Source organism: Sceloporus occidentalis, unplaced genomic scaffold (assembly GCF_023333645.1).
Source record: "Sceloporus occidentalis isolate IW3139 unplaced genomic scaffold, rSceOcc1.0.p SCAF_38, whole genome shotgun sequence".
NCBI lineage: Eukaryota > Metazoa > Chordata > Lepidosauria > Squamata > Phrynosomatidae > Sceloporus > Sceloporus occidentalis.
Window position 1 is genome coordinate 4833552 of NW_028317018.1, and position 14510 is coordinate 4848061.

At 39.2% G+C, this 14510-nt stretch overlaps 1 protein-coding gene across 1 annotated transcript in view; it reads right to left on the minus strand.

The window, feature by feature from the left end:
- LOC149290648 (E3 ubiquitin-protein ligase HECW2-like) overlaps positions 1-11752 on the minus strand; it is a 67719-nt gene extending 55967 nt beyond the window's left edge. Inside the window, exon 1 of the mRNA XM_089488384.1 lies at positions 11461-11752. Within this exon, the coding sequence (XP_089344510.1) occupies positions 11461-11752 (292 nt within the window). The remainder of the gene's footprint in view (positions 1-11460) is intronic.
- Positions 11753-14510: the final 2758 nt, after the last annotated feature.

Genomic DNA, 14510 nt, shown 5'->3' on the forward strand with positions numbered 1-14510 from the left:
AACGTAACAGGTGGTGGGTCAAACGATATCTCCGTCCCCGGGTCTTGGCCTTCTCCTTCATAGTGGGTCCTCCCGGGTCTCGGTGAAGCGTACGGTTTTGCGACATCTTCTTAACGCAGCACGATGCCTGATTCCATTGTTTTGGAAGCGTACAGAAGTCCCCACTTTGCGCTTATGGGTAACTAGGGTGGAGGAGATATGCGTGATGCATGTCTCCTCTGACAGGATGGAGAAATACACAGGCACCTGGGCATGTTGGCTTTCCTTCCTCTCGTCCACCACTCTACGGGATCTTCTCGCGTTCCCTTGAACAACTCCGTTGAGTGGAGGAGTTGACTGGCTCTCCCTCCACCCACCACTGTTCCTTCCCTTTCCTTCATCTTGTGTGTGTCCCCTTCCTACACGTTCTTCGTTGCTTCCTCAACACTAGCTCTCTCTTTCCCCTCTTTTCTTCCCCACCCCTTCATGCTCTTCTCTCCATCTTTTCTTCCTCCTACCCCCCCTTCCCCCTTTTTTTTTTTCTCATCTTCTCCGTTGCTGGGATTAGATTTCCAGCTATTGGACTCATTCGCAGTAGCCAAGGTTTGTGGTGCACTCGCAATTATCGTGCATATGTTAGACCGCCATGGTTCAATTTTGTGTTATTACATGTCCCTCACCTTTTACCCTTTTTGGCTATCTTCCCCTCCCCTTTCCCAGATTTCCTTTTACCCTTGCTCTGTTGAAAAATCAATAAACAGTGATTTACCTAAGAAGGAATTTGAACTGTGGTATACAGTAACAAAAGCCTCATCAACAATCAGAACAAAATATGAAAAAGTCACCACCAGACAGTGTTACCTAGAGAAATAGTTCCCTCACCCAGATACACAGATAAATGGGTAAAGACCTTGAGAATTATCAGGTATAATAAAAATTAACATATTAATTATGTAACGGCAAAGAAGTATCAAACAAATAATTTTGTGGATGAAAAGCAATTATCTACATACTCTGTGGATCCCACAAACACAACGTTAACATCTGCACCGGTAGCCTGCCTGTTTCAAGGCAACAGCTCCACGTAAATTGTATTTTCTTTTGCTGCTGGATTTTTAAAAAATTTGATTATCCCATTTGAATAAAAAAAAAGTCCTCCAAGTTTAAAAATTTAGGTAACGTAAATTAAGCATCCTGTTCTCTACTGACCAGTAGATGCACTTGCATACCTAACACCCATCAATCTTTGCGGACCTGGTACTTGGACACAGAACATAAAGCTCAATCCAAGGGTGCACAACTCCAGTCGTTGAGGGCTGCAAGCAAGCCTGAAATCACATGCATCGTTGCCTGAAAACAAAGAGTCAAATCAAAATTCCCAAGTTCAAGATGGGGTATCCAAAACTGTGGCCTGGTCGCAGCCCTTCAGTATTGGAGTTGTGCATCTCAACATAATTGATGACTATCCTCCAATAATGGTCAGAGAGTTGTGAAAGTCTCATAAGAAATTTCTCTCCCACGTTCAGTCCCTCTTACCCTTATTCCTTTTACCTCATTGTTCGCATAAGGCAGAGATTCAAATGTAACATCAAGCAGTACTGTTCAGTGTCTGACAAATACTCATTGGATGACAAAGAGTAATCATTTTTTTTCTATAAGCCCTAAAATATTATATGAAAATGGAAATAATGATTTTAGCTTGGCTATTCCTCACAAAGGTCCCTATCCCAAGTATGAGAACTGGATCGCTAGTATCACTGTATAGCCAGGAAACACATGTCTACAGCTAACAGTTATATTTAACACTGACCATCTCCAGTAAAGTTATATCATGGAATCACAGAAATGCCCCCATTAAAGAAGTTCCTCATTAACCACAATCTGTGCATGACGCACTAAAATATACTTCCTTCCTGTACCTATGTCAAACTCTTTTACCCATTTTCCTTCCCTTATACAACACAGAAATGGTTATTGTAACTTTGTCATGTATACTGTACCCCGTCTTATCTTTTTTGAGACTCTTCTTAGAGATGTTAAATTTGTAAATGTTGTTGTGACAAAAGTATTTCATTTCCAACACCAAACTTCCTCTACACATGAGTACAAAACAACACAAAAAGGTGTGCTATGACAAAGCATAAAGCTGAAATTATTGAATTACTTCCCTGTGATCCCATTCTCTACTGTGTACAAAATATTGTGATGTGTGGAAAAAAAAAATTAAAAAAAATGAAAGGTCACAATCACATAAAATTAATTCAAACATCTGTACAGACAACATACAAGTGATTATTATCTACAAATAGCACTATTATTTATATTATTGTCCATACTTTCTGTGGGTATATACCGTATATATAATTCCAAAATAATGCCCCAGCGGGGACAAGGGTAAGTTACAACTACAAATAAACCAATCCCGTTCCCGGGATCAAAAAATACCCTTATTATAACCCCACCCTAAAACATGACTTTTATTAATATGTTTATTAAAAGGTATAACCAAAAAAAAAAAGATTTTTAAAAACACCAGTGTCACCAGTCCTACTATAAAAGGTATACGTCACAGTAACATAAGCTGTGTAACACTAATATTAGGTCGTACATACTGTTGATGGCTGCAGTCCTAACAACAGAAATAATTCAATTATGACCAGTGACAGAGGCTAATTAAGAACTCAGACAAGTAGCCCCCCTGACATATTTCGCTCCTCAGAGCTTCATCAGAGGTCTGGGCTAATGGCTTCCAAAATGGAGACTGTTTGGCCTTATATCTCCTTTGTTAGTGACATCACCATATATGTATATGCATTACTACCTCTCCTTAGCAAAGAAATGTTCATAATTGGATGCCTCTAAACCTTCGATGTTGATATTCATGGACATGCACAAATATTTCATTATTGTAAACTGAGAAAGTTGACTGCCTTAGTACTACTGTATTTTCCATATGCATGCAAATATATGTGTACGTGTGTGTACATGTGTATATATAATTTGACACATTTAAATTCATTGTGAAAGGGGTGTATAATTATAAGGTGTATCATGAAAAACTAATGGTTAACCTTTTGCAGTTTAATACATTTAGATGCAAGCTTTAATATTGTACATATCTAATTCAATTCTCTTGACTCACACAAACACAAACAATATTTCTAACACAAATGTTAATGTGAATTAGTGCTATAAGACATAATCTAGCTTGAAATCAATTTGAAATAAAATTAAATTTTCTCAACATCTGAAGATAACCAATAGCTGCTAGCAGACCTTTTCCAAACCCAAAGTCAAACATGTAGTGTAGGTTATTAGCTTTCTTTACTAAATCTCCGGAATTCTTAAATAATTATTTAGAAAATTACATATGTTTAATACAGTTCTATACCAAAATTGTTTTTGTGATCAGAGTTTCTACCTACTTACCATATATCTCCTGATCAGAGTCTTGGTTTCACTTTGTTCCCATCCTTCAGAAGCTCATTTCTAAATAAGGTTTGTATTCCAAGCAGTACTCACAATTCTTGCTTTATGCGCCATAAAATAAAAACACCTCCGAAGTGTCGGGACCATCTTATTTGCCGAGTCTTGAGCTAGCTAATTGCCTTTCGTTTGCCTACTTGTTACTTCTCACAGACTTTATTTGGTGCGTCATTCTTAAAGATGACAGTGAAGCTCATCCGAGTAAGCCACACATGGTAGAGGATGAGTCAACGCTAGTTCCGTAACAAATTCCAGTGTAGTTTTGGGAAAATAACTGCAAAAACAGTAGCTCTACCACATCAAAGCTGAGTCTTCCTGCTCCTTCCTCTTGTCAGTACAGGAGGAAGTGATCAAAAAGGAATGTTTCTCATGCGCTGTAAAATAAATCTACCAACTGTGTGCAGTTCTGAAGAAGGTCAGCCTTTCATCAACACTTTATCTATGCTTAACATCCTTAGCTGAAACACATGTGGACAAAATTGTAGAGTTAACCCTAAATTCAGGAAGATCTAGGATGTAATAGCCCATCCTCTCTGCTTCCTTCCTTTGTGTTGTCATGACTGCAAGGGAATTATGTCAACTCATATGCCCCAGACTCCAACACTCCAAGCTCAATGAGCATTATGGGTGTTGTAGTCAGCAGCAACAGGACCACTGCACTCCTGCCAACAAAAAACCTGATATAGAAATCAATATAGTGTAAGAATTAAACGTTTAAAAAATACTTCAAAACATTTACTGTTACCATAAATTGCTTTGATCATCAATTGAATCAATTTCTAATAATCCAAGCTTTCCTACAAAGTGATGCGTACACCTTACTCCGATTTTAAAATACCTACTGCAAACCTGAAATTTTAGAAAACAGGAGGTAGCGAGGCATATTTTTCGCCATAATGTTTAGCTAGTTTTTAAATTTCACGCAGCTCTAAAACATAAAGAACAGGCATGTATGTTTTGATGTATTGCATCATTCCGAAGGCCATTCACAGTTATATACAATGGTCTGACATTATATCATTAATACATTTTCGTTCATACACATGTGGGGATGGTTACTCACCCTTGATAACAGTTCTAAAACGTAACAGAACACATTTCTATGGCTGGCGGTACTGTCTTCCACCACTTTCCACCACCAAGGCCGGTGACACAGGCACAGCCAATCGTATGAGCACCACATATGTGTTTCTGGTGCTTTGAACCAAGTTCCCAAATGGATAACACTTTTCTGCATATGTACAGGGGTTGTAAACACGTTCTTCATACGGCATCTACTGGCAAAATGGTTTTATGTGAAGTTTACCAGGTTTGCAACTGCCATACTCCAATACCCTACCATGAGAAAGACCACATTTTCCAAGATGATCCATGATTCTTTCCTGCTTTCAGTCTGCTGATTTAAGTGCAAACGAAGACGTAATCTATGGAATTCCAGGATATTTTAGTTCATTTCCTGAAGGGTCTGCTTCTTACAGCTGATAATATATCACTTAAGAAACTAGGAAGTGACTCATACACATTACAAAGCTGACCTTTGCTGTGCAGGCTCCCAAATTGAAACAATATATATCTTAATAATATTGAAAATCTGCATACACCTATATGATCAGCCACTCATCATGCTTCACAATTTGTACATACTATTTAGTTATAGTCATCCAGCCCAAAGTTTTTTCCCCAGCCTCATTTGCATTTTAATAGTAACTGATAGCTCTTTCAGCACATCAGCACCTAAAGAGAATTGTCAGGTGCTTGCAGTGGGATTGGAGTATTGGTGTATCTCTAACACATACATTCAGACAAAAACAAATTTGTCACTGTACTCATTAGGATTTATTAAGATTTAAGGCAGATCTACATTTGGTCATCCTATCGGCTTCGTGGTTTAGGAGTAATGGATTACTTCATACCCTGGACTAAGCCCAAAGTGTTCCAATGAGGTATCCTCCAAAGTTGGCTAAGTATTTCTTTTTGGTAAATTTGGCTAATGTTCTACCAGCACACAATCTACTAGCTAGGAGGACCACTAACAAAGCTGACACTGACAAAGCAAGTCATTAAGCTGTTGCTTCTCAACTTTTTAGCAAAAAGGCAAGAAAAAAGTTCCATGAGCTTTAACTGACCGCAGTGATTTTGATTAATCCACAGGGTCCAGTCTCAGATGTTCCCGAAGGAGCTTGTGTCTTCTCCAGACGTCCCCACCCTGACTATCTTCGTTGGTTAGGCAATAATGTCTATGGTTACTCTGTATGCCGATGTCTCTTTGCTTACACTATACAATGTAAACTATGCAGTTACTGTACTATACTGTGTTACTATATTGTGTGACATGTATACCTATGTACTGTTTACTCATACTTCTTGTATGTAACCTCGGTTCCATGTGTTATATACACTTGTTAGACTATACCTGTATATTGACTACAGCTGTATGACCATTGCACATGAATATGCTGTACTTGGATGTAACCTTTTGCTGTATTGTCAATAAACGAAGAATTGAGTCAGTCTCAGACATTCCCTCTACCTTCAAACTAGATACTTGTTCTACACTCTCTATGCCTGGGTTTCTCATCTTCCATCCTGGAGTCCAGCATCTCAGCCTGTTATCTGTTCCTCATTGTCAAATAACAATGAAAGTTAAAAATAGTTTAATTACACCCCCTTGAGCTATATACTACATTAGCTTGGAATTCTGCTCTATTTAAAAAATGTTAAATCTTTTACGTGACACAATCACCCTTTCTCAATTATCATACAGAATAGTTAGTATAACAAATCCTTTACCATTCTCGTATGTCCCTTCTTTTTGGTTTGCGCTCCATATTAGGGTTTTTTTTTGGGTGAAGCATACAAAGCCTAACAGCTTTGTTATCACCAATATTTAGGTGGTTTTGAAGCCCAGTCATTCTATATTAACTAACGCTGTATTTAAGTTAGGTGTCCTTCCCAATTGGGATGCCTTGGCATAGCAGGCAAACTTCCATGCTTTGGTTAAAATACAGTGGGAAAGCCTCATTTTTATTCACTGTATATAACTGGTAATTAATTTGGTCATCTTTTTAATTATCTGTATATTTGCATGCAAAAGAGTATGTTATATTCCTCATAAAATCAGGTGTGGTGATTTACATCTCTTGTAGCTTTGTACTGATTCAGCTTGTGATCCTGTGCATTATTCAGTAGCACCATAATGCTAGCTTGTCTTAAATGTTTAATATATCAGTAACCACTTGGGCTGCTGGGAAGCGGCTTTTACCTCTATATCTCAGGTCACTGGGAGGGTTGTTTTGGTTACATTTACAGAACATTGTACTGAGGTTCGCATATGTTAAGCAATTTGTTCGCCCATGCCTCCTCAAATGCCTCCAGTTATTTCTGTACTTTAGTCCCTTCCATACCACAGCACATGAGATAAGGAGCACTGTTGGACATTTCATTTATGAGTTTGCCCAGGGCAAATAAGGCAACAAAAATAAATAAAAAAATGTCATGGGCACACCTTGTACCCCGGCTGGGTATGCCCGTTGATCCTGCGATGCTTCCTGCCGGGATCTAAAGGGTTAACCTCTTGTAACGCTAGCCGATACTAGTGGAACAGGGATGACTCTAGAGCCACGGCACCGCAGCCCGCCGAGGCGTAGCTGAGTACAGTGCCGTAGTTGTCCTCACAACTAGTGATCCAGTGGGCCCCTGAAGCATTAGACAAAACTAATTTTAAAGGGAAATAACACACTTTATTGGGAAACACACAGGCTTATATACAGGTTAGGTGATAAAAAGGTCATAAATCAGGACAAATCTTCCCGCCCTGCCCAGACAGTCCGGAGCCACGCTTAGGCCACCGAGCCACGCAATGCCAGTATACTTTGGTCGTCGTTCTCGGGATGTTCCTTGATCCCGAAGGAGCGGCGGCGATCTCGGGGTGCAGAGGGGGCGCTCGGGGTCCAGGAACATCTGGTCCCAAAAGCGATGTGATCGGTCGAAGGGGCCCAGAGCGACAACAGTTAAAAGTTTCCCCTGGACTTAACGCGAGATAGCGGTGGCACGTTCGGCAGCCGCGCTGGTCATTTTCCGCTCCTCCAGAAGTCCCGGCGACCAGGCATCCATGGAAGGCTTCTTCCCCGAATCGGGCTGATGGCATCCAGGATACGAGGGGTTAAAGTCTGTGGGCAGGACATGTGGAGCATGGACAGGGGCGGCACACAAGGGAGAACAAAGGCACATAAAACAATCACACACATATAACAATCACAACCATTGTTCCCTCTAAGCTGTGCGCTTGTGTGCGCGCACATAGCTTTTAGAGAAAGCGCACATATCCAAAAATTGCGCGCACAACCAGTAGCATACCTTGCAGGGGGCGGGGCAGTCCGCACGGCATCCCTCCAGAGACGGACAGTAATGTCCGCCGCTAGAGGAGCAGGCTCGGTTGGGGAGATCAAGGATCTCCCTCTAACCGGCTTAAAGACAATCATGGGAGCGGGAGGTCCTCCGATCCTGCTCCCTTGCTATGCGCGCGGCAACTGATGCTGTGCGTCGGGATTTGATGTCATATCTCGGCGCACAACACTGAAGCCACGCCCACCACCTTACACACTGCACCGGGACAGGACACAGAAGAAGAAGAGGAGGAAGAACGAAGAGGAAGAGGAAAAGTGACAGTGACAGAGAAAAGGTAGGAAAACATTCAGTGAGAGTGGATTAGTAAATGTGTGAGAGTGATGGGTGTTATGCTGTAGTTTAAACTGGATGTTTGTGAATGAGTGTGTATGTGTGATAGCATGGATGTGTAAGTGGGGAGGAACAGCATGGCATAGGGAGGCTGTAATCAGATTCCTATCATGCCCAGGTTCCAGCATGTACTAGCTGCCTGGGCATGATAGCAGTGTGATTACTGTTATATATATATGTTTGCTATTATATTGTTTGCTGTTAAAAAAAATAATATATATATATATATATATATTAATATTGTTAATGATTTTTTGTGTCTAATTTTGGTGTGTTACTTTTTTTTGTTTTTAAAGGTGTGGGGGGGTCATTTTCGGTTTTGGTCAAGTGAATGCTGAATTTTCAGTGCATCCCTACTATATACTATAGGCCTATACCACATCAATGTTTGGCTTAGTATATAGTGATAGGGGTTATGCTGCATTATTGTCAATGCCTGGCTCAATGTATAGTGATAGGTGTTATGCTGTACCACTGTCAATGTGTGCCTCAGTATATAGTGATAGGTGTTATGCTCTACCACTGTCAGTGCGTGTCTCAATATATAGTGATAGGTGTTATGCTGTACCACCATCAATGTTTGCCTCAGTATATAATAATAACAGTAATCCTATACCACCATCAATGTGTGCCTCAGTATATAGTGATAGGTGTTATGCTCTACCACTGTCAGTGCGTGTCTCAATATATAGTAATAGGTGTTATGCTGTACCACCATCAATGTTTGCCTCAGTATATAATGATAACAGTTATGCTGCACCACGGTCAACGTTTGCCTCAGTATATAGTGATAGGTGTTATGCTGTACCCCAGTCAATGTGTGCCTCAGTATATAGTGATAGGTGTTATTCTGTACCACCGTCAATGTCTGCCTTAGTATATAATGATAACAGTTATGCTGTACCCCTATCAACGATAGAAGCAGTTTTAACAACAGTTTTTTTTTTGATCCTCCGCTCGTGATTTGCTCATAATTTACTTATGCAGCGAGAATTTCACCTTTAAAATAGACCATGTAAGTGGAGTCAAAAAGGGTGGAAATATATAGCTCCACCCCCTTACAATGTGAATTTTTTCAGTTCTACCAACTTCGCTTTATATGGACTGTGTGACAAAGCAAAGTGGACATTAATACTGTTGTGTAACCAATACTATATTATCACACTATAATGTAGTGCATGAGCGAGCTGTACCAAATACATAGACTAACAATTTAAATGTAACATTTGCAGAAGCATATTATGCGCACAAAATTTTGGCTCTGGAAAAAATTTTGGACAAGAGAAAAATTAGAGGGAACATTGATCACAACCCCTGATTATTAAACGGTACTTGATCAGACACGGCATTATTTAACCCCAGATGGTCATAATAGCTGTTATAGACGGCACTTATTAACCCCGGGCCGTCACAAAAAGTAACAGAGGACATTTTAATAACAAGATTGGCATGATGTATACAGGTATAAGGGATCTGGAGTGTTACAGGAGTGTTAACTGGAGTGTCCCCCTTGAATGATTCTAAAATCTTTTTAAGTGACAGATCCAATGAGAAAGGGCACGTCATGTTTCTTCAACAAATGCACGTAAGACATGGTGACTCATGACTTACCGAACATTTGGTTGCTACTGAGCAATGTGTATATAAAATATGGTCCTGTTTATGGCATAAACTACATGGGTGTGGTTGAAGAAGATTGATATCCTGATTTGGATATGGAACAGAGCATGTAATAAAAGATGAAATCTCCCCCAAATACATTTGCCCCTTTTTCCATCCCTAGCCAAATGCATCCCGCTGCACATGATGTAGTCACCTCAAGTCAGATCCAGCGCTGGCTCTGCTGAATGCTGCTTGCAGGGGTTTGTTTAGACCCCTGTGTATGTGTAAAGCCTTCCCATTAATTTCTATGGGAGAACTTTTCTGCACTGCAGCTCTGGAGCTGCAGCTTCTCCTTATGGTAATGTTTTTTTAACTAGTTGAATAGTACATTCAAAAGTACTTGCAAAGTTTGCTAATAAGCATTATAATAACCAGATAAAATATGGCTCATGACACAGTGTAATATGTCATGTGTTACTCATCTGAGGTTGTATTTACCTAATTTTTAGAGCGCTAAGGAACAGATGATTGTTATTTTGTCCTGATATGTAAAACCATAGAATTCAAAGAGGGTGCACTCTCTTTTTCACATGACTGTAAAATGAAACTTTTCTCTTTCTTGCAATTTGAGCAGACTATATCCGCTAGACTTTGTTTTATATGTTGGATTTCCTTTAATCAAATAATTTTTCCTCTACAGACCTATAAAAGCTTAGTTGGAAAGAATATCACAGGAAAGAGTGTGGGGACGGGTCATTTCCCAGGGTGTATGAAGGAAACCCTGCCTGTGGGAACTTTGCTCTGTGCTTGAGGATTTACAGCAGAGAACATTATGGAATAGGTTTAAAGGAACAGCCTCTGATGGGTTTAATAGTTACTAGAACATATACTGCAAGTTTAAGAACATCTAGGAAAATTGGTCTGTGTTCTAACATTTACTTGAACCAATGGGCATTTGCAGAAACATTTCCAAGATAAGCATAGTCTTCAAAGTAATCTCTCCATCCCTTATTCCTTTATTTAATGTTACCATTTTTCAATCTTCTTTTAATTCATAGCACCAAATTTCCCACTGCTTTCGCAATTTTTCACAGACTTGCAGGTTCACTGGACAAATCCCAAATTGATGTAAATATTATAAATAAGATAATCACGAGACAAGATATTCATGCATCTATATAAATGAATCTATTTATGACACAGGAATAGGGATACTTTTAACTCCATCAGAAATGTTTCTGTACATGGCTATGGATAGATCAAAAAGAAAGGAAGAAAATTACTGGTATATCCTGCTGTCCTAACCCAGTTACAAAAAATTTCATGCACTGGATAAAGTGCTAACCCCTACCGCTCAATGCCCTGAATACTGCCTTTACTGGCAGGGCAACCTTGTATATTGAATTTCTGTATTCCTAGCAACTCAAATAATTCTGAAGAAATGCTCATCCTACCTCTGCATTTAAGACCCCTCCTGTTACACTGCGCGAGTAACAGATGTTTCTGAAAGCCCTAAATGCATCCACGGTAATGCTTAACAGCTTCACATTGTTTTAAAACAGACTGATTTAGGGATTAATGTGATGTACATTGATTATGTACATTTACCCTTCTGTTTTAAAGATCCTGAAGTTGTCTGTGTTTTGAAGTGCTTACCTATGTGATAAAGTCCAATCCAATCAGTTGGGTCCACTTCTTCCTTTATATCCCAAAAAATGATAAGTTCCTGGGAATGGCCCAATATGTATTCATACATGCTTGCAGTCAGACTGGAACGGCTATCAGAGGTCACCAAGTCAGTATCGCTGTTAGCTCTCTGAAAATGTAAATTCTCTGCCATTGTGTTCTGGGAAGCCAAGCTCTGAAGATTCTCTGGACTTAACGTGTGACGAAGTTGATGGTTTTGTCTTCGTACAGGAACATTATGATCCCTGGCAGATCCAGCCATACTATAGAATTACAGTTCAGAGGCCTGAAAAGACATAAGAGATCATTTTTAATGTTGGTCTTTATGACTTAAAGATGATTTTAGTTAAAAATGCCTCAGATATAATTTAAGCACTGCTACATTTTATTGGGTTTCTGGTAAGGCCGCTGTTCAATAACCATATATACAGTAGACATAAAACTGCCTTGGGTAGTAGTGTCCAATTCTAACACTTTGTTCAATGGTACAGACTACAGAGTTATACGTATGCATATGGTTTAAACCAATGTCTCTCAAATTAATCCCAGATCAATCACTATTCCTTTTTAAAATTGTGTTCTTATACCAGCCAAAAAAACATATCTGATCCATTCTTAGTGCTTACAATCTCCCCACTGTATTTAAACCCATATTTCTACGTGGCTTTAACCCAGATTTCCGTGAACATTTGGCCCCATATGAAGCACAGTCAAAATGTTAGTGGACTGCCTACTTAAATCACTATAGGAGCCCAACAGAATGGGAGAAGCCAGCGGCTGAGCATTAGAATCTGACTTGAAGCATGGAGGTACAGGTGAAGCTTCTAAAGGTAAGACTCATTAAGGATCATCCACATCAACACTGTTACAGTACATTGCTACATCAATTCATTTGGATATCAAGCAAGCAAAACAGCTTTTAGAACTAAACTAGATGGCCATTCATTTAAGAAACTGATCTGCTCATTAAAAGAACAAACCCGGTTTTCTCTTACACTTCATTGTGATCAATTTTGATTCCCAGAACTGGAAATACACGTTGTCTAAAACACATGAAGATCAAATAAATTGGTTATAGGAAATTAAACTGTTTATGTCTGAAGCAGTGGCAGCTTTGTTTACCTTCTGTTTCTTTAGCGCTGAAAAGATGCCAGATCACTGAAGGTAAACTGGATATATTACAGGAAACCACTTCGGAAGAATTACATTGCAGTATGCATAATCTGATAAACAGATCCCATCTGAAAAATATATTAGCAAGCCCCCTTACTATTTATACAACGCATGCTTCATAAAAACAGATTCCTATAAACTGCCTAATTGTTTATCATGGACCCCTTACAAGCTAACAAGAATACAGACTTGTATTATGGAGCATAAAACTAATTTCTGGTTAATCTGGATCTCCTTAATGGCCTGCAGTGGCATCTTTAATGACTCCAGTGTACTGTACATTAACCAAAGCCATTTTGGTATTGTAGTGTTTTTCTATATGTCAATATATGTCAGACAATGGCTGATGTTTGTACCCTTCGTGAAAATGGCTGTTTTATCGTTTCTGCTGTGCTTTCTTTGGATGTCATTATGTTGATTGTATCTTATAATTTACTATGAAAAAAAAAGTACAATTATATTGGGGAAATTGAGAAAAAATTACTTTTTACTCATCTACAAAAGCTAGTGAAAAATTATGCTAAATAATATCCAATGGTTTCAAAACTCTTTTTTTTTCAATTATGGTCATTTCGCCACATATCCTATTTGGGACATCTTTGAAGCCGGTCATTTCAATGTATCCCCATTAAACCATATATATTTGAAAACTAGACACCCCAGGCTATTTCAAATGCTGATATTTTAACTCTTTCCATGCACTAATTTTGCCACGAGCCTTTGTCAAACTTTCCAAATATGGTTATTTTGTGGTATATCCTATTTGGGTCTATCAAGTTATGTGAGAGGTAAAAGGCCACCTTTGCGAGGTGTGCATTTCTTTGGAATTTGGACATCTGTTCTTATTTTTTCATTTATTTTAGTAATTATATTGTGATAAGATACAGTACCTGTATTCAATCTGCAGGAGAAGCCCAGAATTCCCAGGAGGTTCTGGAGAGGTCCTCTTGGAAACTTAAAATTTTTGAGGCAAAATATTTCGCAGTGGTGCTTATGACCGCTCTCCAGAGCACTCACAGTACCTCCTGGGGTGAGTTTTCTTGCTATCGAGACATTTCAGCTACACCGTTTAAGTTCAGGAGGCAATCGTTGATCGCCTCCTAAGCGCTTTTAAATCATGCCTCTGTCGCCATACAATATAGGGGAGGGGCAACACAGGGCCCCTTCTGCCGATCTCAGTGTTATTGAATGCCTCAACATCGAGGCATTACATCAACACTGTTTGGGTGAAGAAAGTGATTGTAGAGTTTAAAGTCATGATGTGGCAGGCGTGTCAGTTGTCGCCAACTGGATGTTTTTTCGTGGCGTGTCTGGCACGTCAATTGTCGTAAAGGGGTTAATATCAAGCGTTTCGTGACTGCTCATGAGCCCCACCTAGTGTGCACTGTTAACAAATTCTGCGTGGTTAAACACATAACATAACACCTAGTATTTATATAGTGCCTTTCTCCCAGTGGGACTCAAAGTGCTTTTTAGTGCACTCTCGGAATTAACTGATTGGGCAGCAGAATAATAGTCATTATTATTACCCAATGAATGGTACTCATTTATTAACCCCGGATTTGAACCTACATTTAGGTTCATTATATGTTTTTCTTTTTGCTTCATAACTTGCATTCCATCAAAGCATAAACAAATCCTTAATATAACAGATAACCTTATTTCCACAGATATTTTATAGTATTGTATTTCATAGTATCGCTACTAACTGATGTAATATTGTAGACAGTAGGCATTTCCTGATTTACAGCCAGCTCCAGTGAACATGGTTTTCCTTACCGGTGGTATTTCTATTAAATACTGTACACAAATATATGCCTGTATATACTTGGTAAAGCTGCCGACGT